Source organism: Onychomys torridus, chromosome 6 (assembly GCF_903995425.1).
Source record: "Onychomys torridus chromosome 6, mOncTor1.1, whole genome shotgun sequence".
In the NCBI taxonomy this organism is placed as follows: domain Eukaryota; kingdom Metazoa; phylum Chordata; class Mammalia; order Rodentia; family Cricetidae; genus Onychomys; species Onychomys torridus.
In genome coordinates this window covers 12,235,706-12,261,239 of record NC_050448.1, presented here as the reverse complement: position 1 = coordinate 12,261,239, position 25,534 = coordinate 12,235,706, and the positions used below count along the sequence as shown (strand labels likewise).

At 44.3% G+C, this 25,534-nt stretch overlaps 1 protein-coding gene across 1 annotated transcript in view; it reads right to left on the bottom strand.

The window, feature by feature from the left end:
- Nucleotides 1-25,534, bottom strand: part of Kcnmb2 (potassium calcium-activated channel subfamily M regulatory beta subunit 2) — a 276,331-nt gene that overhangs the window by 30,943 nt on the left and 219,854 nt on the right. The window contains exon 2 of the mRNA XM_036190455.1: nt 3,504-3,626. Within this exon, the coding sequence (XP_036046348.1) occupies nt 3,504-3,559 (56 nt within the window). The 5' untranslated portion in view covers nt 3,560-3,626. The remainder of the gene's footprint in view (nt 1-3,503; nt 3,627-25,534) is intronic.

Genomic DNA, 25,534 nt, shown 5'->3' with positions numbered 1-25,534 from the left:
TGGAAACACATGTCTGGAAGCGTTTAGCTGGGGAAAGGAGTCTCTGGCTGAGGGTGGGTGGCACTTACCGGGTGGTTTGGGGTCCCAGGCTGAATAAGAAGGAGAAAGCAAGCTGAACAGCAGCATTCATCTCTCCTTGCTTCCTGACTGCAGACACAATGTTACCAGCTGCCTCAAGCTCCTGTCTCCATGATGTCACCTGCCTTGAATGGATGGTCCCCTTAAACTGTAAACCAAAATGAATCCTCCCTTCTTTCCTTGAGTTTCCTTTGTCAGTTATGTTGTCATAGTAACAGAAAAGTAACAAATACAATGTGTCTGGAGCACTGAGTCTTTGTTCAAATGCTAGTTACCTTCTGGGCTACAGTTTCCTACTTAAACACCATGGAATTATTTTCCCATAACTAAGGTAACATAAGATGTACAAAGCATTGGAAATAGAGAAGTGTGTGTGTGTGTGTGTGTGTGTGTGTGTGTGTATTTGTGTATCTGCAATAATCACTTGCATGAAACTTTTTAATTGCTTTTTTCCCCTGCAATGGTATGTTAAAATATTTTTAAATTAAAGTACTGAGTGATACATTATATTTTATTATTTAACAGATTTTCTATTGTGAATATTGAAGTGACCTACAAATTTCTCCTGTAAATAGCAACTTATTTTGACAAGTAATTTTGCTTCTGTATTTTTTAAAGGAACTTTATCTGTAGGGCAATTCAAGTTTTAAGAAGAAAAATAAACCCCCCAAACAACATTTAATAAACCTCCCTTGGGTCTTACAATTGCCTAATAAATATCATTCTCAGTTCTGATTTCTATCACACTCCTCCTGATGTCAAGCTGCGAATGCTGGTAAAGTAGGTATTTTTAAAACTTAGCTTCACTTAGCTAATAGTGCAATATCAATGAGAAGGAAAGATGTGGAGGAAGAAAGCAAACATGAGGCAGGCAGACATAGGGAATAGAATAGCAACCTGGGACTCCACCTGGCTTGGGCTGTGCATATCCCTCTTCTAACAAGGCATTTGGGAACCTAAGACCCTCACCAGCATGTGCTATGTGCACATAGCAATCTCTGAACAATGCAACTAGCAACCTGGTGGCAGCCCTTGGCTCCCCCCAGGTGCATCATTCTGCATTATTTATTTTAAATAATGGTTTAAGTTTCTTCTCTTAACAATCACCTAATAGACGGTTTCTAGTCAACACATTCCCAGTACATTCATGTATCAGTGTAGGAGGGCTAATCAGACCTGAACTGGTTTGTGGTGCATGGTAATAAGGCAAAACTGATTTCTCAAGTGAATTTTTAAGGAGACTCCCCTACTTAGCATCATATGCTTATGTACATGAGTGTGCATATGATTAAAATCAGATGCATTATGGGAAGGATGTATATGGCAGAAAATGATTTTATGATCTAATCTATCAATCAAAAGAGAGAACCACTTTCACTACCGTTCTTAGTAACAGGTTTTTCCTCCTCTTCAATGCCATAAAAGGAGGTCCCAGATAGGAGTCAGGGCCTTTGAGCACCTTTAGTCGTTCATGTGGTCTCCTGCTTACCCAGAATGCACTAATTTCTGATCTGTGCTATTGCTTTGCTGCTGAATAAAGCTTCTTTGCTACTTTGCAATCTGTGTGAGTTTTTATTTCAATTATTTGGATAAAAAGCAAGAACCTGGAAATACTGGGCTCAGACCACCAACCACTGGTAACAAGTGTAGGAAATAAATATTTAAAAACAGTTGTGAGAGCCAGGGGAGACAGTTCAAAGGGTAAAGTGCCTTCCATGCAAGCATGAGGACTTGAGTTATATCCCCAACATGCACATAAAAATAGCAGGGCACAGTGGCTCACACCTGTAAACCTAGCACTGTGTTTGGAGTAGAGACAGGCAGACAACTGGCTACCAGTCTGGCCATTAATTGATCTCTAGGTCTAGTGAGAAACCTTATCTCAAAAACTAAGATGCAGAAAGGTTGAAGAAGACACTCACTATCAACCACTGGCCTGCACACTTTCATGAGCATGTGGGCATGTAGAACACACACACACACACACACACACACACACACACACACACACACACAGAGAGAGAGAGAGAGAGAGAGAGAGAGAGAGAGAGAGAGAGAGAGAGAGAGAGAGAGATTATATAATTTTATGAACATATTCACTCACTAAACCCAAAGGAGAAAGGAGGTGGCTGGGTCGAGCTGCACAACCATTTGATTTTTGTGTGACCTCGCCCTTCTGCGTTTTCTCATCCCCTTTGTTCCCTCCCGTCAGCTATTCTTGCTGGTACTCCGAAGGTTCTGTGAACCTGACAGCCCTCTCTGAGCCTTGGTTCAGTTTCTGCTTTTCTCCTGCCGTATGCTTGGTGCCTAGAAGTTCAGTGTTTATCTCTTGAGTTCTTTTACTCAGTATCTACTGTGTCTTGGACACAGTCCAAGGCTTGGAAAGCCAAGTCTGACTGGGTAGAGAGGATGAGGAGACTGGGAATGGGTTTGAGTCCTGACCGGGTATCTTTAGGCAGAGCTGGGGTTAGTGAATGAAAGGGTGGGTAGGTATATGAGTGTAGGAGAGCATTTCTGATGGAACAGTCTTGCAAAGACACTGGGTATGAGTGAGCATGTAAGAGAAATGGAGACCAAAGGCCGGAGTGTTTGAAGCCACAGCCCTGTGGTGTAGAGTCCCTCCCTCGTTTTAACACGAGATTCGGTTTCCATGATGGCTAATCTCCACAGGATTTAAAACAATCATTGGAACATACCTCTGGCATGTGGTGAAGCATTTTCAGAGTTTAGCTGAGGAGTAGCTTGGGGAGGAAAGTGTTTATTTCAGCTGACAATTCTCAGATCACACTCTGTCACTGAGGGAAGTCAGAGCAGGGACCCCAGGCAGGAACCTGGAGGCAGGAACTGATGCAAGGCCTCCAAGGGTGCTGCTAACTGGCATGCTCTTCATGGTTTGCTCGGTCTGCTTTCTCATAGCACCAGGACCAACAGCCTGGGGTGGCCCTACCCACAGTGTGCTGGGTCCTCTCACATTAGTCATTAATCAAGAAAATGACCCACAGGCCTGCCTATAGACCAGTCTGGTGGGGACATTTTCTCAGTTGTGGTTCCCTGTTCCCAAAGGACTCAAGCTTGTGTCAAGGTGACATTAAACTGGTGCTCACAGGAGGAAGACTCATTGTGAATGTGGCAGCACCATCCCAGTGGCTCGGCTCCTGGGCTGAATAAGGAGACAGCAAGCTGAGCAGGAACATTGTCTCTGCTTGCTGATGTCAGGGGCAGTGTGACAAGCTGCCTCACATCCCCACCACCCTGTCTCCCCCACCGTGATGGACTGTATTCTCCCACTGTGCACCAAAATAAACCCTTGCTTACATTGCTCTCCAGTCACAGCGACAGAGAGTAGCCAGCACAGTCCTCATTGTCCTCTGTGACCATCTAGTCTGTAGAGTCTGCCCAAGAGCACCCAGAGCCACGCGTTTTACCTTTTCTCATCATGTCTGTAAGATGAAGAGGTCCGGCCACTGGTCCATATAAACATCTTAGAGGATGTTGGTCCTGCAGCTCCTTTCCTCACGGTGGAAGTCCTGGGGGAGTGGCAGAAAGACCTGCAGAGGACACACTGGGGTTAACTCTGTCCCTGGGGTTTCTGGAACTCTGTGACAACAGCCACAGCTCAGAGGACCAGCTCTCTTAAACAATCCAGGGCTTTTACACTGTGGGGGTGCTAGGTCTGTTCCCAGGCAGAAATCCCACTGAAGCCTGGCCCCTCCCTCAGAACTTTGCATCCCATCTTTACAAGGTTCTGGTCCTTTACAGTCTGCACTGACAGGCAGGGGAGCCTGTGCCTTACGGAATCCTGGTTTTATCACTGGTGTCAAAAAACACTGAATCAGTTTGGATTCCATCTCAAGTATGATATACTTTAACAAATTTTAGTTGAGGTTTGGATACTAAAATTCTACTTCTTTCTCTTCAAAATTGCTTTACTGTTCACAGAAATGACCTGTTGAAGTGAAATATCTTTTTTTTTTCTTAGTTTTTGAGGCAGTCTCAGTTTGCAGCCCAGCCTGGCTTCATTCAAATTCATGAATCTCCTGCCTCAGCTTCCCGAGTGCTGGGATTGCAGGGAAGGGTTGTCCCTAAAGTGTACTGTTGCCCGTGTGGGCTCAGCTCACAGCAGCAGGGCTCGCCAGGGATACTGCTAGGGATGTGATCAGCAGCATGTGCCTAGGAGCTCTTAGCAGCCTGGCTTCTGGGATCTGGAAGAAGGAGATGGCAGGCATGCAATGTTCTTTGGTTTGCATTTTGGGAAGGGTTCCCTTGTCTCTAAACAGCATCCAAATAAACTATTATTCAGTATTTTCTACCTTCATTTTCTTTAAGAAAAAATATTACTTCTATCTTTTATTTTTATTTATATGTATGTGTCTATGTAGGGGCTTGTGCACTTGGGTAAAGGTGTCCAGAGAACAGAGAAAGCATCAGATCTCCTGGAGCTGGAGTAACAGGCAGCTGTGAGCTGCCGGATGTGGGTGCTAGGAACCAAACTTAGGTCCTTTCTGTGACCTTTCTCTAGCCCTCTACTTAATAATTTTCTAGAGAGACAAAAACACAAAATATCATAAGGATAACAATCCAACATGAAAGCTAAATGATACTTAATGCATTAAAACCAAGGAAGGCTGAAGAGTGACTCCTTCAGTGTGCATGGTTAATAGGACTGTTATTAATGATGAATAGGAGTCTAGAAATAGTATTAGTTAACTATACTGTATTCCCTGTTACATGCTTGGTACTCCACACATATACTATCTATCCGCAAAGCATAAAACCATAGTCATGTAACTATGTTAGGACTATGCCATGAAAACCAGAAGAGCAGGTAGTGATGTAATTTCAAGATAACCAATGATACTTTCTGCTTATATCCAGAGCAATGCTCTTCCCTTGAGCTATGTCCCCAGCCCCTGGTTACTGTTTAACTCCCCTCCGCTGTCTCTTTCCCTAAACCGGCTCCTTCAAAGCCCACCAAACACAGCTTGTTCTGGTGGAAGATCTACCTCATCTCCCCTCCCCCATCTCTTTCCCCAAACCCGCCCCCTCAAAGCCCGCCAAACACATCTCCTCCCGAGAGAGGCTCAAGACCACTCCAGCAGGGTATATAAACTGCATCCCAGAAAACAGACATGTGGTTCTTTCAATCTCTCCTCCCGGTTTCCTCTCTAAAGGGTTGGGGAATCACCTGGGAACACTTTACCCATTAAACCTGGGCTTTTCCAATTCGGTCTGATTCAGTTTAATTTGGAGTGCTGTGTTGGTGGAGAGGCCTTCAGGGTACAAAGACTTACTGGCTACCTTTAGGAAAGGTGAGCCATGCTTCAAGTTCCTGTTTGTCTTGAGGTTTTGTTGTTTCTGCAATGACCCATGATGAGCTCTCAAAGCTGAGTCAATGGATCTGAGTGGGGACCAGAGCTCTGTATCTCTATGGAGCTTCAGGGTGAGATCAATGCTGAAGATGACATTGAGCAGCAGGGGCTCAGAAGAAGGGGTTGGCTTTTTGTCTGTACCACCTTGATAAAGTCACTTAACCTTTCTAGAGCTGAGTGCTATCATAAAATCTGTTTCCAACTTTCCCTGGTTTTGGACAAATTACTTAAGATCTTTCTTGGTTCTATTATCTTGGCATTCAATACATTGAAGAATTAATCTAAGAGTACAGTTGGTCATTACAGGCTGGGTTTATAGGAAAAGGCCTGGGAAATAGACTCTTCTGAAATCCCTGGATGGGCACCAGAGAGATAAGCCACAGAGGTTAGTCACCAGTGTGGATACAGAGGTCTCTCTTGGTCTCCTAGGATAATGGAGGGATGTGTATAACCCACCTGCATAGATTCCCTCTACAGCTGTAGGAAGAGAGGAAACTGAATCTAGGCTGGTTGTGGTACACCTGAAACCCCAGCACTCAGGCAGCGGAGGCAGGAGGATCAGGAGCTTAAAGCTATCCCACTGGAAGGTATGACCTAGAATAGGAGCTAAACCCATTCTTTATCTAGGTGGCCTCCAGGAGATCAGGGTGATTTGGTGTGAGTTGAATGTGTTACATCATAGAATAGGATTGGCTTGAACTTCGTGGAGTTATTTCAAAGTAGACTTATAGACTCCTCGGCTCCTCTAATTAGCCCCTGAAAGAGTTGGGGGTGTAGGAGAGACAAAAAGAACCTGTCCGGTTGAGGGTGGGTGGAGTGGTAAGTTAGACAGCGCTGCCATGCTATTGGCTATTGGCCAGACTTAACAGACACAAAGTAGAAGTCCCAAGTCCTCTGAAATAATTCAAAATGAAGGGGCTGTAGTGATCCGATGTCCTCAGGGAGCTTTTCTGACTGGGGGTCACTAGAAAGCACCTTGGTTCTGTTGTTTTAAGTTGATGCAGAAAGAGGAAACAAAAGATATGTTTATTCTAATTAACTGTCTGAAACCATTGGAAAGGGCCGACTTGCTGCTGAGGTTATTCCAATAAGCAGATTTGGAGTTTTCGACCCCAGTTTTCTTTCATGAAGACAAATCGTTATTTAAAACCTGCTAAGTTCACTGTTAATTAAAATGAACAGAGTTGCCATTTTTTAAAGGCCACAGTATAGAGATCGTATTTTCAGGTTTCGAAAGAAACGTCTGGAATTCAGACTGTGTCAGCAGAAGTTGGCTGAAGGTTGCTTCCCAATCTGAAACAGCCCTTCACCCCTTAGTAAAGGGACTCAGCTCTTCCCACAGGGGCAGGGAGGGTTCTTTTGAGTTGTCATCAGTGAGGTGACCGAGGAGCATGAGGAACCTTTGCACATTCTGAATCCCATGTAAAGTGGCCGTGCTACACTGTTGGCCGGGGAGAAGATTGTTCTACTGCACTGTCGAGTGTCCTGAAATGGGGGACCTCCACAGAGCACTGATTCATGGCTGTAGGTGAGTGTGCATTGGAACCCACAGACCTGCTTAGAGACCTGCTTCTGGACAGGGAGATGATAACAGAGAGTGCTTGCCCTGTGACCTGAACCCGACCCCTGGTGTCCATATCAAATCCAGGCATGGTGGTGTGGGCTTGTAATCCCAGCCCTGGGGAGGGGAGGCAGGCTGATCCCTGGGACTTGCTGGCCTACTTGGCAAGTTCCAGGCCACCAAGAGGCCCTGTCTTACAAAAACAAGGTGGATGGCTCCAGAAGGCGACACCTGCAGCTGACCTGTGGCCTTACATGCAAGCACATACCTACACACGCATCTACATACAAAGACAAAGTTCTCAGCCTTCAAAGAACGCAGGGGTCAGCAAGAGGGGGGCACTTTCCTTGTCTCAGGAATTGGTTGAAGCCCTTTCCATGTCCAAACCCACCTCACTGTTTCTGTTGCTTCAGCTGCTGCGAGCCCCTCTGCCTTGCTTCCCTACTGGGAAGATGTTCCTTTCTATGGAGCTTTCTCTGATGGCCCTGAGGGGCTCCACTCCTCTGAATAAGCAAGGCAGGATGATCCTGTCTGTACACACCCCCTCTTCCCTGCTAGGTAGGATATCAGCAACTGCAGTGCGGGTCTGTGCCCGACATGCCAAGTACACAGTTGGCAAGAAACAGGTCTGCTGCTTTGACAGCATAGGAGATCCTCAGAAAGTGTGATGGTTGCCTTGGCTTTGGCCACACGTTTCAACAATGACAGCTGGCATGTCCTCAGTCCTTCCATTAGCTTAGGGTGTTCTGCATCTTCTGAATTTATATTTGTTTGTTTGAGACAAACACCAGCCTTGGAGGAGCTGTGCACCAGAAGACGACCTTGAACTTCTGATCCTCCCTCCTCTGCCTCCTGAGTGCTGGAATGGCAGGTGTATACCACCACAGTTGGCTTTGGGGCTCTGGAGACTAACTCAGGGTTTTATGAGAGCTGTGCAAATTCTCTATCAGTACATCAACAGTCCAGCCCTGTGGATCATCTATGCTTCTCTTCTCGTCTAACTGCCCTGTTTCCTCTCTCCTCTCATTAGAAAGTTTAGATTGCCGACTGAATTCTCATTCAATATGGATCTTTTAGAAAGGGCCGCATGGCCCAAGAAGAAGATGAGCAAGAACAGCAGATGGTCCAGCTGTTTCTGTGCCTCTTGGCATCACCATCTACCAACTGTGTGACTTTGTACAAGCCAATTAACAACTCTGAATTTCTGTGTAAATATGGAAGGAAAAATCCCTGCCCCCTGGTGGCTTGGAAGATAAAGCAAGCAATATGTGTAAGGGGACCTCAAGTGTGTTTGCCTGTGACAGGCGTATACTACATATGACTTTCCTTCATTTCCCCTCCCCACTACAAACTTAAAAAGAAATGGAGGGAAGAAAATCCAATTAAGTTGCTTTGTACGTGAACAAGAAGCAGATTGATTCTTTCTGTCCTATGGGGCCAGTGGCAGTCAGAACTATTGAGATGACAAAATCAAAATACTTCTTCATTAGCACTCAGTTGTGACACTTGTCCTGAGCAAGAGGACCGGGAAGGCAGTGCCACTGAGTGTGGTCATGTGCTGGAGACATCTAGGGGAATTATTGAAAAATTCTGGGGCTGCAGGCTGGAGAGATACCTTGACACTTCAGGGCACTTACCAAACTTTCAAAGGACTTGGGGCCAGTGCCTAGCACCCATATTATGGGCTCATAACCACCTGTACCTCCAGATCCAGGGGATTAGATACCCTCTGACCGCCTGGGACATCCACATGCATGTGGTGGGCATAAACTCACTCAGGCACATATACATACAACACAAATATAGACAAATAAATCTTAAAAACATTCTAGTGCTTGGTCTTTCAGGCCTGGCTGACCTTTTCACGTTCAACATGATGTTGTCATCTACAATGTGCACACTCAGAACCACACAACTGAGTCACAAGACAACACACACACACACACACACACACACACACACACACACTCACACACACACACTAATCTCATAGCATCTTAAGTGAGTTGATAATTTTCTCTTCAGCCACCCTCATAGCTATCCTGGGGTGTACATGCCATGTGGGCTCTTCAGGTTGGACATGATTGCTTGGGAGGTGAACAGGCTCCAGGTTTGGGTCCCTGACATTGTGCCCCTCCTAAAGTTGTGTCCAGGTAAATAAATAAATAAAATGCACAAATAAATAAGTGTACAAATGAATAAATTCCGTGTGCTTGTGTCACAGTACTAGTGAGGTGAGTGGATGACTTGCAGGGGTCATCTTTGTCCTGTGAGCTTGTCTCCATGGCTCCTATGCAGGTAATTCTGAGGGGTAGCCCATGTGTGAAACCCTGCTGCAACCTCTTGGGTTCCGAATTCACTTAGGTGAAAGCCACTGTAGACGCTTCTGCTCGGCTGCTCTGCAAGAGCAGTGTGCCCAGTGGCTTCTGGGAGCTGGAAGCTCACAGTGCTGGGCCTTGAGAGTACATCTGCAAGTATGAGTGAGGTATGGAGCTGGGAAAGAGCGGAGAGGAAGCGGTTTTCAAATGTCAGTGGCCTGAGCTATGTGCACAGGACACTCTTAAAGCACTCTGCTTTATTGAGTGAGCAAGCAGGAGCCAACGAGACTATTTAACACGTAATTACATGCTTAATCTTGCATAGAATTATCACACTAATGACATCATAGTCACAATGCAAAAGGTCACTCTAAGCACAGGCATTTAGGGTTGCTTCTAATGTGTGAGGCTTTATCTTTGCAGACAGCAAATTATACATTCTCTCAGTAAGGGTTGAGTTGTTTTGGCTCCAGGGCCTTTGGAGGAGAAGCCAAATGCTTGGCAGTAATTTTAGATCAAGTGATTTAGTTTAGAAAACATTATTTATTGGGAGCAATTTTTTTAATACTATTGTGATGTTTGCTTCCCAAATCAACTGTATACTTTATTTTAGATCGTTTATTTGAGTATCTACTTGCCAAGCATTTATTAAGGTGTCTTGCATGCCTCAGACTACTGCCTGCTGCGAACTCCATGAAACCAGCCCTGCCCTAGGCACTGTGCTCTTCAAGGAGGCATCAGAACAACAAGCAGCCTCCGTCTTCTACTGGCAGTTTCCTGGGGGTTGCTGGACCTTCTCAGTGTGTCTCAAATAGTTATTGTCTCTCCACATCTTACCAGATCTCTCAGCTTGCTTAATTTTACATTGATTATGTTCTTCTTAAGGTTTTTTTTTTTTAGAAATCAACTCAGTGGCCAATTCTTCCTTGGTTCTTTCTGGTTTGTTTTGTTTTGTTTTGTTTTTTTGTTTTTCGAGACAGGGTTTCCCTGTGTAGCTTTGCACCTTTCCTGGAGCTCATTTGGTAGCCCAGGCTGGCCTTGAACTCACAGAGATCCACCTGGCTCTGCCTCCCGAGTGCTGGGATTAAAGGCATACTCCACCACCACCCAGCTCTTCCTTGGTTCTTTCTAGCTGTGTCTTCCATCATTCTCATGGGTTCCTATTTTCTGCTCTTTCATTCAGTGTGGGTTTCATCTGGAGATCTGGAAGACTGGGTAGTCTTGATGGCACCTTCTAACGGGAATAAAACCTTTCCTCCCACTTGGTGTTTAGAAGACAGAGCAAATGGCCCCATTTGCCACTTAGATGGATAGTTAATGAGCAGTTAATGGGAAGTTAATGAGGAAACTGTTTGTGGTTGTCTCATTGACAAGAGTCAGAGAAGTGTCAAAGTATTTCTCTAGTGTTTACTGAAAATGGTTTTTCAATAGCTGAGTGACTGCTCATGGAGCCTTGTGCCTGGAGATGGGTGGTCATCATTTGTGACACATAGAAAACTATTGTTCATATAATTATATGTTTGACTTGTGCTTTGGAAGGATATGAGCCCAAGTTAAATAATGTACCTATCCTTTGCTTGGCTCATAATGAGCTTCTACTCAGCAGTTCTAGGAGTTGTTCATTCTGTCCCTGTATGACTAAGGCAAAAATATTTCCTTTCCTTCTGAGTCTACACCTACACGAGACGATTGGTTGGCCTCTATTCTTTTATTTAGTTCTTCATCTGACATGTGTATTAAAGATATTACTGCATGGCAGGCCCTGAGTCTGGTGTTAGCCAACACCACCACATCTCTTACAGAGTTCTCAGTCCAGAAGAGGGACAGGTCAAGTTAGACACTGCATGGCATGGTTGTCCTTAGGAGGAGATGGCTGAGCATGGTCTTGATAAAGTATGTAGAGTCTCCCATCTCAATATCCAGAAATGGCCATCTCCAGGTTCAGTGGGAAGAACTCTGAAATTGGTTTCAAGTCAAAGCCTCAGGCCCTTGTATAGTGATTATGTTACCTAAATACATTGTTAAATTCCCTGAGCTTCATTTTCCTCATCAAGAATATGGTAGTAATAACAGATATCAGGCAGGATTGCCACAGGGCTGATTGGAAGTAATGTCTGGCATTCAGCAGGAACTTAGAAAATGTTAGGTTTTTCCACTTGGAGGAAATGGCAGATTTTTTTTTTTTGTTCAAACTGGCCATATCAAGCCATTATGTGTGATTCATATCATCCTTAAAAAGTTCTTTTCAGAAGTGGAAAATACATTTCTCTATGATCTTAATTAATCCACTATTCCATAACTCATTTCCTAATGAGCTTTTCAAATGGATAATGGCAACTGGTGTTCGCTTTGATTCCCTCTATGCAACATATTTAAAACTAGCTTAATTGTTAAACATTCCACTCTCTTGGGCATCACACATACACAGCTGCTGTAAGAAAACCTGCTCATGACTCATGTGAGCTGCGTCGATTGGTACAAAGGACACATTCATGTTGCAACTGTCACTCATTCCCTGAGCCTGTATTAACTGTGGCAACTATTTCAGCTGAGAATCAAGGGGAGCAAGTTCTAATGGGAGTTCTTTCTAGAGAGCTGGAGATGACAATGTGGACACGAAGAATGAGGTACTTCTATATAACTATGTGACTGACACATTCATTCAGTCCCAACAGGGACTTTTCATAGATCTCTATTTACCAGAGAGAAGACTGATATTCAGAAAAGCAACATTTTCCAGACCACATAGTACAAAGTGGTGTGAAGCAGGACTTTATTCCAAGGCAGTTCTCATCAAAGCCAAAGCCCTTTCACCCTGTGTCTCTTTGACCAAATCACACACCCAAGCCCACATCAAAGGAAGACAAGCTGTTTGCTGAGTATTGAGGCTATATTCTTATTTTTTCCTTGAGTACTACATTTATCATCATATCAAATGTGAGAGGATAGTAGAAAAACAACAACAGCAATGACAAAATGACCCACAGGAAACAAAGCACAGTGATCAGAAGGGGGTGGGCAGGCCCACATGGACTTTACTAGTAACCGTCTTTATGGCCGTAGATGAATTTGTTGTTTTTCTATCTCTGTCTTATATGAAATGAGTATAATGATAATAGGATTTTCCTCATAGAACTTTTGTGATAAATGAGTTAATGTGTTACATGCTTGGGGATAAGATGAAATAATGTTATATGTAATGCATGTATGTAAGTAACTGCATATATGTGACATGGATATCTGCAAGCTATATATGTGAAGGTGATTTGACATTATGCATGTGAATTAATGTATGAATGAATGTGTATTGTGTTTATATGGAGTGAGTTAAAGCCATGACCTCTCCTCCTCCATGACCTCTACTTCAGTTCCTGCCTCCAGATTCCTGCCTTGAGCTCCTGCCCTGACTATCCCTGGTGATGGATTGTAGGCTGTACGCTGAAATAAACCCCTTTCTCTCTCAGCTGCTTTTGGTCATGGGGTTTATTACAATAACAGGGAAGAAGACTAGAACAAATGTGTTTGGTAGACATTCATGAATCTGCAATATTTTTGTGAACCAATGAGTTTAACTAGGACTAGCATAGGTATGGAATTATCTATAGGAGCATGGTCATTTTGCTAGTGGCTACACCACTGGAGAAACTGTTTCTCTCTCTCCCAGCTACCGTGTACAACTTACAAATCCTCAGGGAGGATCTCCATGAAGGAATAACAATGGTTTGATCTTGGAGCTGCCCAGAAGACAGGGTCCACAAAACCTGCCCTCCTCTTGCTCTTACATCCTTTCTACTCCATCTTCCCAAGTATTTGTTGAGCCTCAAAGGAGAGATGTATGTGACATACATATCCTATTTATGATTGAGCTTTCAATCGTCCCAGCATGGTTACTTGCTAAGAGTTTCTTCAGTACCACTGCCTACTGCAGGAAGAAGTTTCTCTGACTAAAACTGACAGTAATCTATGGGTATATGGTTTGAGTGAGAATGGGCTCTATAAGCTCATGTACTTGAATGCTTAGTCACTAGTTAGTTGATCTGTTTGGGAAGGATTAGGAGGTGTGGCCTTGTTGGAGGTATGTCACTGAGGATGGGCTTTGAGGTTTCAAAAACCCATGCTAGGACTGGTCCCTGTGCCCCCCTCCTTTGGGTCAGGATGTAAAGCTCTCATCTACTGCTCCAGCACCATGCCTGTCTCCTCCCCATCATGATGATCATGGACTAACCTTCTGAAACTATAGCAAGCTCCCAGTTAAATGCTTTCTTTTATAAGTGTTGCCTTGGTCATAGTGTCTTTTCACAGTAATAGAATAATACCTAAGATAGGACATAAACATATATAACAAACCTTAATTTTTCAAGGAGAAGGAGTGAAGAAATTGATCTGTAATGGAGGCTCTTTCACTCCTGTTTGTCATACACAACACAAGAGAATTCAAAGAGATGAATCAAGGTTTCTTTCATCTAAAAAATATTTTATTCTTATTTGGAAAATTGCCATTAAGATCTGTTCCTGTGAGTTACTTGACTTCGAATCTGTCTTTGGTTAAATATAATTTCTATTTTATGTTCTGTTGATTTCTTCAATGAAGTGCTCAGCGCTGGCTCATGGGAAATCTAGGGAAGTCAAGCGAGGGGAGATTTAGCACCAAATGGGAAGGCAAATAAAGCCAGTGTTGATCTTGGCAAATGACTTGCATAGACCTGTGTAGGACAGAGTGGAACTTCATCTTGCTGCCAGCCTCTTTTGCTCCTTCCACATAGCTTTGCCTCTCTCTAAGCCTCTTTCCAAAGAGGAGCTAGTGATGTGACTGTGGGAAGTTTTAGATGTCACAGCAATTTGGTGAGAGATACTTTGGGGCCAAGGAAATAGGTATTGTGGGTGCCACCCTGCCCACCACAGTGGTCACCGAGTGCACTGGGATTAAGCTTGTCCACAGCCTCTTCCAGTAAGCCTCTGACCATGCTCATATGTGTAAACAATCTGTTCCTAGTGTTCTGAAGCCGCAGACTGGGTCTGTCATGAAGGCTTCTGTGCCCACCAGAAGCACAAAGATTGTTTTGCTTTGAATACTCCTGTCTGCCAAGGGGGCGGCAGTAAGGGCCTAGGAGATCTCGGAGGGAGAATAGATGAGTCCATGCCGCATAGCTGCTCTCTTGTAGTCAGCGTCATTACTGGTACAAGCTGGCCAACCCTCCCCGTCCATCCTTCCCCGTCCAACGCTCCCCATCTCAATCTGCATCTATAGACTAGAGCTATTAGTGTGGCCTTTTACATTTATTGTGAGAGTCACTGTGAGAGGCTAACACTATTTGCAGCTGTTTCAGTTTGTTTGTCTATACCTATTGTCATCATTTCCAGCATCCCCCTAGCTGCTTCCAGGTCTCACGGCTGCACGTGCACTGTCAGCATTCAGGCAAAATGCTTAGTCACTCCAGGTGTTAGCATTTCCGGGGGCCCATGGCTGCACATGTGCATTCAGGCAAAATGTCTAATCACCCCAGGGCCTTATGTCTTACATAATCTGTGCAGAGCATGGCCATACAATCTACTTGAATGCATGGAGTGGCTATGTAAGCCTCTATACGCATGTGCGAGGGTACCCTTAAAAGTGGACTCCACCCGTTCCCTCCCCTCTTCTGCCACACCTCTCTTCCTCCTTTCCCATTCCCCTTAACAAAACTCTTAAAGTGGGTTTCCTTCTATCTTATGGTCTGTTCTTGTGCTCGGTAATTAACACCCAATTTTTTTTTTTTACATGCATACGGAAGATTGTGTTTATGTTATAAACACAAGTATTTACTTATCCTAATATAGATAACAGGCTGAATTAATTGCTATGTCGTTGTCCTGACTGGGGATTTTAGAATTCAGAAAAAGAACTGATTATTACCATTTTATAATTTTATTGTAAGAAGAAGGTGTCCAATCCCCTGGAACTGGAGTTACGGACAGTTGTGAACTACTTGACTTGGGTGCTGGTGACTGAACTTGGGTCCACTGTAAGAGCACTGTGCCCTCTTAATGGCTGTTCAGCTATCTCTCCAGCACAGAGTATTAGCTTTTAAAAGCCAAAAGATATAGCAGAGATATTTTGCACTAGATGCCAATTTTTTTAAAAAAATATTTATTTGTATTTTATGTGAATAAATGTTTGTCTGTGTGTCTATATGTGCACCACATGTGTGTAGGGCCTGAAGAGGTCCAAAAGACAACTGTGACCTGGAATGTGGGTACTGGGAACTGAACCAGGGTCTTTTGCAAGAGCACCAAATGCTGTTAACTGCTGAGCCATCTCTCTAGCCCCAGAGATGCCAATTTTGAGAGTGGATGCTTTGTTTTGTTTGTTTTATTGGACTGCTTCTCTTCCGGTTACAGACAAAAGGCCATTCAGAAGCAAATCAGTCCAGAGGGAGAAGCATTCTTTTGCAGAGTATATCAGTGTGGCTTTTTAAAGCCCAAAGGGCAGTGGGCAGCTGGAGAAAGGGCATTTTAATTTCTAAGGCTATTTGGATGCAGTGTGAGGTGAGACTGTATTTAAAGATAAAGGCAAAGAAATGCTTCTTCTTCCACGGTGCCAGGTCAAGGCAAAGCCTGTCAAATCTTTGAGTCTACGGTTACAGGCTGTGGAGAAGTAGTAAATTAGACAATCTTTTTCTTTTAAATCCATGTCTTCACAATTGTCTGGAAGATGCTGATGAGATGATGATTCAGTTAGGAGGGAGTCAGCAAACCATCTAAACGATTTGAAAAAATTTGGCGAAAGAGCTCAAGTTGCCTACATTTTGCGGCATATGGCTCTGGGCTCTAAATTAGGACTGTACGATCCAAAGGAGAAACCACCTATGAGGGAGAGTAACTGACAGGACTCAGGGCCTCGGATCCTCTGTCCCTTGTATCCTCCACAACCCACCCCTGGGAAAAGGCTGCAGGTGAACACCCTAACAGTCATCATAGAGCCTTGTCCAGTGACTGGTGGAGGAGAGGCAGAGATCCACGGCCAGGCCCCAGGCTGAGCTCCGGGAATCCAATCAATAAGAGAGGAGGGATTCTGCAGGCAAGGGATGTCAAGATCATGATGGGAGGATGTGCAGAGATGACCAGCCACACTAGTGGAAGCCCATGAACTGAGGACTGGTGGCCGTGGAGCCCCTATGGGACTGGACTAGGCCCTCTGGATATGGAAGATGGTTGTTTGGCTTGAACTGTTTGGGGGGCACCCAGGCAGGGGGATTGGAATCCATCCCTGGTGCATGGGCAGGCTTCTGGGAATCTGGCGCCTGTGGTGTGATGCCTTGCACAGCCGTGGTGCAGTGGGAAGGGGCTTGGACCTGCCTAGGCTCAGTGTGCTGGGCTCTGCTGACTCCCCATGGGAGATCTTGATTTTGGGGATGTGGGGATGTGGGGTGGCTCTGGAAAGAGGGCTGGGGGTGGGAGGAGAGAGGAGGGAGGAGGGAGGAGGGAGGAGGGGGGATCTGTGAGTGGTATGTAGAGTGAGTAGAAAATTTCTTAATAAAGAAAAATGAAAAAAATCTTATTTTAAAAGATCTAAAAGAGAGAGAGAGAGAGAGAGAGAGAGAGAGAGAGAGAGAGAAAGAAAGAAAGAAAAAGAGAAAGGAAGAAAGAAAAAGAGAAAGGAAGAAAAGGCCACAGGCATCAGGGACCAGAAGCGATTGCTTTCACGCCTCACTCTCTGTGCTGTGTGACTGGTGTTAAATAGTCAACCTCTCTGAATTCCAATTTCCTTATAATTAAGGCTGCAATGTTTATCTCCAGTAATTGTTGTGCTTCTGAGAGAGATGTGTTGAGAGCAGGGAAATTTGACTAGCAAGAATGAACGGAAATTCTTTCCCCACCCCACCCCTAACCCCCTGAAAGTAATGAACTGGTCATTATGCCCAACATCTGCCAGAAACCAGAACCAGAGAGCTGTCAGGTCATAGAGTTGTTTTCTGAGGAAAATGGACTTGACCCAGCAGGGAGCAGTTGCTGAGGCACTTACAGGAGTCAGGTGCATGGAGAGAAAGAAGGAAGGAAGCTAGACAGGAACCAAGAGGCTCCCATCCTTCCTGCTTCCTCACACACTGTCTGCCAGTCAGCCAGCCTTCTGTCCAGATATCCTCATCATATCTGAGAGAAGCACCTGAGCAAAGGGAGCGTGAGAACCATGGTTGTCACTTTAAAATCTCAGAATTCAGAGAAGTGGGGGAGATTGATTCTAATAGTATTTTATTTAGCCTAATGTTCCCTAAGTATTAGCATTTCAACAAACAATAAAATTACCTCTGGCACAGCGTACCCTTTAAACCAAAATTTGAGGTTTATTGTGGTTTTATACTTGTAACTACTGCACTGAAGACTCACCACATTCAAACATCAGTGGCTGCTGCCTGGGGTTATTTTAGAATCTGCAGTCATGACTGTATCACTTTCAACAACAGCAATAAAGTCTCCACTCTTTCCGCGTCTGCAATAGGTCCTGTGTTTTACCTGAATCCCATCATCCACTTGATGATGAGGTTTAAAAGCATCCTGGAGACAAGTCTGGGGGCATGTTCTTGATGGGCTTTCTGTTGTGATATTACACATGCTGGTGGGTAGGTTCTGGCGGGTAGAGCCAAGGTGCCCCACGGCGGGTGGGGGACAGAGAAGCCATACAGACAGCGCTCAGTGATGAGTTTTATTTGGTGGTGGGAAGAGAAAGTGAGGAGAGAAAGAGGAAAAGAGAGAGGCAGAGAGAGAGAGGGAGGATGAGGGGCTGAAGAGGTGTGCACGTCACACTTCCTGGGAGGAAAGCAGCAGAAAGAGAGAGAAATGGGTGGAGCTTTCCCTTAAGAATAGGTTTCTACATCAGGGCGGCACCAAAGGGCAGGGTCAGAATCGGAGTCACAACACCAGTGTTAGCTATTATGTGGCACTGTTTACCATTCGAGAGAAACACGAGGCATAACAAAACCCACTCCAAGAGTTTACTAGGGGAGAGTAAAGAGGTGATGTGGACTAGGCCTACTGGAAGCCAACAGTGTGGGAGAAGGGGCAGAGAAACAAGTGGAATCTGCTTTTATGGGTCTCTCCCCCGCAGCATGTGCATAGGGGCCTACTCAGTTACTCCATGTGATCACACCACGCATGTATTTTGTAGGATGTAAGGCCCTGGGATGACTAAGCATCTTGCCTGGCAGCTGGATAGCGCATGCCCGGTCATGTAGCTATGGGAGTGGCTAGGAATCCTAACACTTTCTGGATTAGGTTATTGAGGTGAGAAGACCTACCATAAAAGTGGGCTACACCATTGCATGGACTGGGGTTCTGGACGGAATGAAAAGTAGAGGAAGAGCTCAGCTTCAGCATGCATCTCTCCCTGCTTCCTAACTGTGGATGCCTCATGTCCAGCTCCCTTAAATTTCTGCAGCCATGACCCCCCTGCCGTGGTGTACTGTACCCTGGAACTATGAGCCAAATGAACCCTTCCTTCCTAAGCTGCTGTTAGATAGTATGCCACAGCCACAAGCAGGCTAATAACCCTATCAGGTATGTGTTAGCACTCACTTATGCTTGGGAAGAGGAGGCTGAGTCGAGGAGAGATTAAATAGCTTGCTCAAGATCATTCATGTCTTTTTTTTTTTTTTAGTTAGTCATTTTTGAAAAACTTGTATTCTTCTATCATATACTGCATCCTGACTGTAGTCTCCTCCACCTCTCCAGATCCTCTGCCTTCCCTCAGAAAAGAGCAGGCCTCCCAGGGACATCAACCATACACAGCATAACAAACTCCCATAAGGGACACACCATCACATCAAGGCTGGACTAGGCAACCCAGGAGGAGGAAAAGGGTCCCACAAGCAGGCAAAAGAGTCAGAGACAGCCTCTGCTCACATTTTTAAGTGGATAAACCAGGATTCAAACAAAGGTCAGTTTGATTCCTACTTCCATCACACTGCCTCTCCCAAGTTACTGGATAGTGTCCTGACTGGCCAGCTTGCTTATCTGTCAGGATGCTTTGATAAGACTGTGCCAAAATAACCACTTCCAATTTTATTATTTATGTTTATTTTATTATCATTCCCAAATAACTTACATTGTAGCCTGTGTGTGTGTGTGTGTGTGTGTGTGTGTGTGTGTGTAAGTGTGTAAGTACATGGGCATATATGTGCATGCAGAAACCAGAGGTGAACCTTAGGTGTCATTTCTCAGACATTATTCATCTTAATTTTTTTACTTTTAATTAGTCTCTCACTAATCTGGAACTCTCCAAGTAGGCTAGGCTGGTAGGCCAGTGAGCACTAGGGATCCACTTGTCTCTTCCTCTCTCATTCTGATAGTGCAAGCTCAGCTTACCATGTCTGGCTTTATTACGTGGGTTCAGGGGATGGAACTCAGATCATCATGTTTGCAAGGCAAGCACTTGACCAACTGAGTTGTCTACCCCAGCCCTCCCTGCCTCAACAGACTTTCTCAACCTTCAGGAAACTAATCTGAGCTCTTCTTTCATCAAATCTGTGAGGAACTCCGAACCACTCATTTCCTCTTGAGCCTGAACTTAAAGGATGTGTTTGGGGTGAAGGGGTGGGATGAAAAGGGTACCAAATTGCTGTGGTTTACAACAGCTTGCTATATGCTATAAAAAACCGGATGAAGAGAGGGTCCTAAGAACCCCAATAGAAGCCAATAATCGATGTTTAAGGAGGTAGAAATGATCTGCCCTTGTTTGGTCATTACATACTGAATAGTTAATTAATAGTAGTTAATGAATTATCACACTCTAAGTGCATAAATTATTACATATGAATTAAAAAAATAAGATAATTTAAGAAAAAGACTGTTTGGAAAAAAATCCCAAAAAAAGACTGAGATTTTATGAGAAAGACTATCATAGATATAGGGCAAAGAGTGTGCAAGCTGAATCATACCAGGTATCAAGCCTTCTGAGAAAGACTTTCTTGATTATTTCCAAAGGATTCAGAGCCCAGTGTGAAAATGAGCCAAGACATTTGTCGTCCGTCCCCCCCCCCTCCCGAGAATCAGTCAGGACAATTAAACTGGATGGATATACAGCAAATGTATTTAACCCATGGCTTCACAGGGTTATTTGAAAATCATTTAATTTGTATGTGTGTGCACATATGTGCTTGAAATGATGAGTATGCATGTCTTGCAGAACACATACCTGACTTCCAAATGATGTGCCTTTGACTCAACTTTTCTGCATATTAAACTTTGCCTACCTTATTTTTTTTTTAAGATCTCACATTTTTTAAATTTGTGTGTGTGTGTGTGCGTGTGCGTGTGCGTGTGCGTGTGCGTGTGTGTGTGTGTGTGTGTGTGTGTGTGTGTGTGTACAGGTACAAGTTGAGGACAGAAGATGGTGTCAGATCCCCTGGAGCTGGAGTTACAGGTCGTGGTGGGTGTTGGGAACTGAACTCCAGTCCTCTGGAAGAGCATAAGTGCTCTTATCTGTTGAGCCATCTGTTCAGCCCCATATCCATTCATTGTAAAATGAAATTATTGGAATAACTGGAATTTGAGTGAGTACTTCTTTCTAATCCAGTCCTGCCAAAGCTTCAGTTATGTTAAGATAAAAAAAAATTCTTAAATTTTTGTCAGTCTTGCCTTTTTAAAAATGATACCGGGCTGAGGAAATGGCTCTGTGGTTAGGAGTACATGTTGGTCTTATAGAGCACTCAAGTTTGGTTCCCAGCACCCACATCAGGCAGTTCACAACCTCCTGTAACTCCAAATCCAGAGTATTCCCATGACCTCTTCAGCCTCTGTAGCCACCTGCATTCACATGTGTACATACCCCCCATAATTAAAACAATAATCAATAAATCTTTCAAAGAATAATTCAAGCCAAAATTAAGGTCTCTTCAAATTTCCTTTTGCCATGTTGCTTTCAAAATACATTGATGAATGGAGGGAAATGAAGGAATGACTGCAGAGAGGGAAGCGGTCATTAAGGGCTTTGTTTTTTTTTGCTTTTTGCTTTTGTTTTTTCATGACAGGCTTTCTCTGTGTAGCCCTGGCTGTCCTGAAACTCACTCTGTAGACCAGGCTGGCCTTGAACTCAAAGATCGGCCTGCTTTTGCCTCCCAAGTTCTGGGATTAAAGGTGTGTGTCACCACTGCCTGGAAATCGCTATGTTTTTAAAGAGACATCTGTAGTAGTACTTTCCCATCAGAACCACCAGCGTACAAATAATGACATGGAGACTTATTATTAATTATGGAAGCTTAGCCTTAGCTTAGGCTTATTCTCAACTAGCTCTTATAACTTAAATTAACCCATTTATATTAATCTATGCTTTGTCACATGGCATTACTTCATCTCCATACTGCCTATTCTACTTCCTTCAATCTGGCTGTCGACTCCACTTTCCTTCTTCCCAGAGTTCTCTCTCTGCCTGGAAGTCCCGCCTATACCTCCTGCCTAGCTATTGGCCATTCATCTTTTTTATTACACCAATCATAGCAACACATCTTCACACAGTGTAAAGAAATATTCTGCAACAGATACCTGCCAATGAAAAGAAAATGTAGGAGAAGTAGCTGCCACTTCAGGACATGTCCTGGATGTTCTTCCTGAGTCCCCAGCCAGGTCCCCATTTCTAAGGAATTTACTGAGCATTGGAACAGTAGGTAACCAGAAAAACAAGATGACAGATCAACTAGAAGATGGATGTGATGCTCATGCTTTGTAGGACTCACTCCAAACTATAACTGAGCCTCTACCTGCTGTTAGCGACACAGAAGCCTTTCGTCACCTGAGACTCTCCCTTCCCCACATATCAGTTGCATAGTCTCCTTGGAATATGCTAAGTGAGGAGTTGCCCAGCCACTGGTTAAATGCCTCTAGGGGTAGGGAACTCACGGATACAAACCATCCCATTGTTAGACATTGTGTTTCGTTGAAAATGTTCACTTAATGTGAGCTGGAATCTGTCTCTTCAGAGTCTCATTACTCCTCTAGCTATACTTTGGATTCTTTTGCAGATGTTTTAAAACAGCTGTTCGGTCTTGGCAACACTGCTTCTCTGTGAACTACACTGCTCCAGCTGCTCTCCCCATGGCGTGATGTTCACTCCTCTTCTTATTCGGGTCACCTCCTCAGACCCTGCTCTGATGCTTCATTTCTCTCTCCCAAGGTACTACGGGAATTCAGTCTCTGTTATTTAGTGGCACTCTGTGTGTTTTAATTAATGTAGGTGCTATACACTGCTACAACCCTCATCCACAGACAAGGAAACTAAAGCAAGGAGAAGTTACTTGCCTTCTCAAGGCTGGGGAGAAGAGAAAGTGGGATGTCTACCCAACAGCCCTTGCGGAACATGTACAGTTTTCTTTTCCAGAGTACAGTTCTTCTGTCACTGGATTGGTGCTAAGAATGGCAATGCTGTCATGTCCTCTTGTTAGGCATCTTCAGATGATAGTCTTGCGTCTGGCTTGTAGGTTCATAAGAGGAATTGAAAGATGAGTCAGCACTTAAAAGCTCATCAGCTTCACAAAGGGTAGGCAGAAGTCCTACATTTTATTTTAAAGAAGGCAGAGTCTGATTATGCATTAACTCTTTTAAATGTTTGTTTTTTTACTTATGTTTTCTGTGATGGCTTCTTGTCCAGGCTGGCTTTAAATTTCTGGGCTCAAGTGACCTTGCTTCTTGAGGCTTCTACATAGCTGGCACCAAAGATATGACCCATTTGTGTCCTCTTCTTCCTCTTCATCATCGTCATTAGTGTGTGTGTGTGTGTGTGTGTGTGTGTGTGTGTGTGTGTGTGTGTATACAGGTGTATGTGTGTGCCTGTATGTGTTCATGTGGAAGTCAACCTTGGAAGTGGTTCCATTTTATTTCTTGAGACAGTCTCTCACTTGGATCTGAGGCTCACAGATATGGATAGCTTGGCTGGCTGGACACTGAGACCTAAAGGTCCTCCTGTCTCTATCTCCCAGCACTGAGATTACAAGTGCACACCACCATGCCTAGCTTTTTAGGTGGGTGCCGGTGGTGAAACTCAATCCTTATGCTTGCTCAGTGGAAACTTTATCAACGGAGCAGTCTCTCCAGCCCCTAACTTTTACACAGAAGCCAATCACATATTTTCATATTTTTAGTCAAAGAAGTCATGTGATCACACTTTATATATATAATATATATGTCTGAAGACAGTGCTGAAGATAAGGTAGATAAGGATGAAAGTAGAAACAGAGAATTAGATGTCACTGAAGCAATCTAAGAAGGATCTGAGGGGGAGAATGAAAGATGATGAAGAGATCACAGTGTTGGAAGGTGTGAGGTCAGGACTGGGTGACTAACTGGCTTAAAGGGACCAGAGGACCTGAACTGCTTTCCCACCTTCTCCCTGGGAGCCAGGTAGATAGTTATGTCACCTACCAACTTGGGGAATGGAGTAAAATGAAAGGTGCTTTGGGACATGGCTTAGGCGGAATATGGACAGTGTTGGGAGAGTGATGTGGAGACATTCCACAGAGAGTGCTGCAGGTCATGGATGCCTGCTGGGACTGAGAGGGAAGTTCCAGGATGGTCACTCTCATGTGCACATGGAAGAATTTTCAAAGTCTTTGTGGGTGGTGAGAACGGAAAGTGTGCTTACACTGAACACATGGGAAAAAGCATCAAATGACGCTTGGAGTAGTGCAGGTGAAGGGAAGATCATGACTTCATCCCATCTTCCTCGGCTCTACACAGGATTCTGTAGTCTGCTTCTGTTCCTGGGAGTCTGGTCTGGGAGGAGATAGTCCTTGAGCTGTCCTTGATGTTTTCTTGTGTTCAAACTCAAGCCGAATGGTCTAATTTTATTTTTTGCCTTGTCATTTGTAAATGAATTTGTGTTTGTGTCAAGAACAGCCTGTTTGACAAGAGTCACATTCATCACACCGAACCATCCCCACATTCTCTGCAGTGTGCTTGCTTGGTACACAATGTTCATGTTCTGCTTAATGTGTCTGATAAGAGCAGGTGATTATCTGTCAAGAAAGTTATTTCCAATTTAAGACTCTATTATTTTCTAGTGTAAAAATAATTATTAAAAATCTGTTTTCTCTAGAGAATAAGCATTAGGTTATTCCTCTCTTTCCTCTCCCTTCTTTCCCAGATGGGCCTCACATTTAATATGTAGTCTAAGGTGGCCTAGAACTTCTGATCTCCCTGTTTAGTTTTCCACGGTCCTAGGATTACAAGTGTGCACTTCACACTGGTTCCCAAGATTATAGGTGTGCACTTCACACTGGTTCCCAGGATTATAGGTGTGCACTAGCACTCTGGTTCCCAGGATTACAGGTGTGCATTAGCATTCTGGTTCCCAGGATTACAGGTGTGCACTAGCACTCTGGTTCCCAGGAATACAGGTGTGCACTGGCACACTGGTTCATATAATGCTGGGAATGGAACCCAGGACTTCATGCATGCCAGGCAAGCATTCTACTCCCTGAGCTACATCCCCAAATTGTGGTCTGAATACCATCTGAGATTCCTGGGTACTTTTGAGATGGGACTTCAGGGGATGATTCAGTCATAGAGTAGAGCTTTTATGAATAGGATTGATGCTGTTATAAATGGCACAGCAGTCTTACATCTGATTCTGGACTTCTTTTTCTTGTTAAGCAGGAGGATAGCTCTGTGAGGGCCAAGAGGCCACTGAAAACAGGACATAAAGAAGAACAGGTGGCAGTGGTCTCTTCAGATGGGCTTTGCTCTGGATGTTTTTCTGTATGCTGTGAATGTGTTGCTCTGATTGATTGATAAATAAAACGCTGATTGGCCGGTAGCCAGGCAGGACAACAGAGAAGAGAATTCTGGGAAGTGGAAGGCTGAGTCAGGAGACACTGACAGCTGCTGCTGCCACCATGAGAAGCAAGATGTAAAGTACCGGTAAGCCACAAGTCACATGGCAACTTATAGATGAATAGAAATGGGTTAATTTAAGATAGAAGAACTAGATAGTAAGAAGCCTGTCACAGCCATACAGTTTATAAGTAATGTAAGTTTACTTGGGTCTGAGCGGCTGTGGACCTGGGTGGAACTGGAGAAAACTCCAGCTACAGGGCTTGCTCCAGACCTCAAAGATAAGCTATGAAGAAAATTGGTGGGGCCTGAAATGGGGCTCAAAGAACAACAGGTGCTGGTTCCTGAACCTGGGTCAGTTTAAACTGTCTTTAGTACCCCTGGCCAGGGAAGCATGAGCAGAGGGCTCTTTC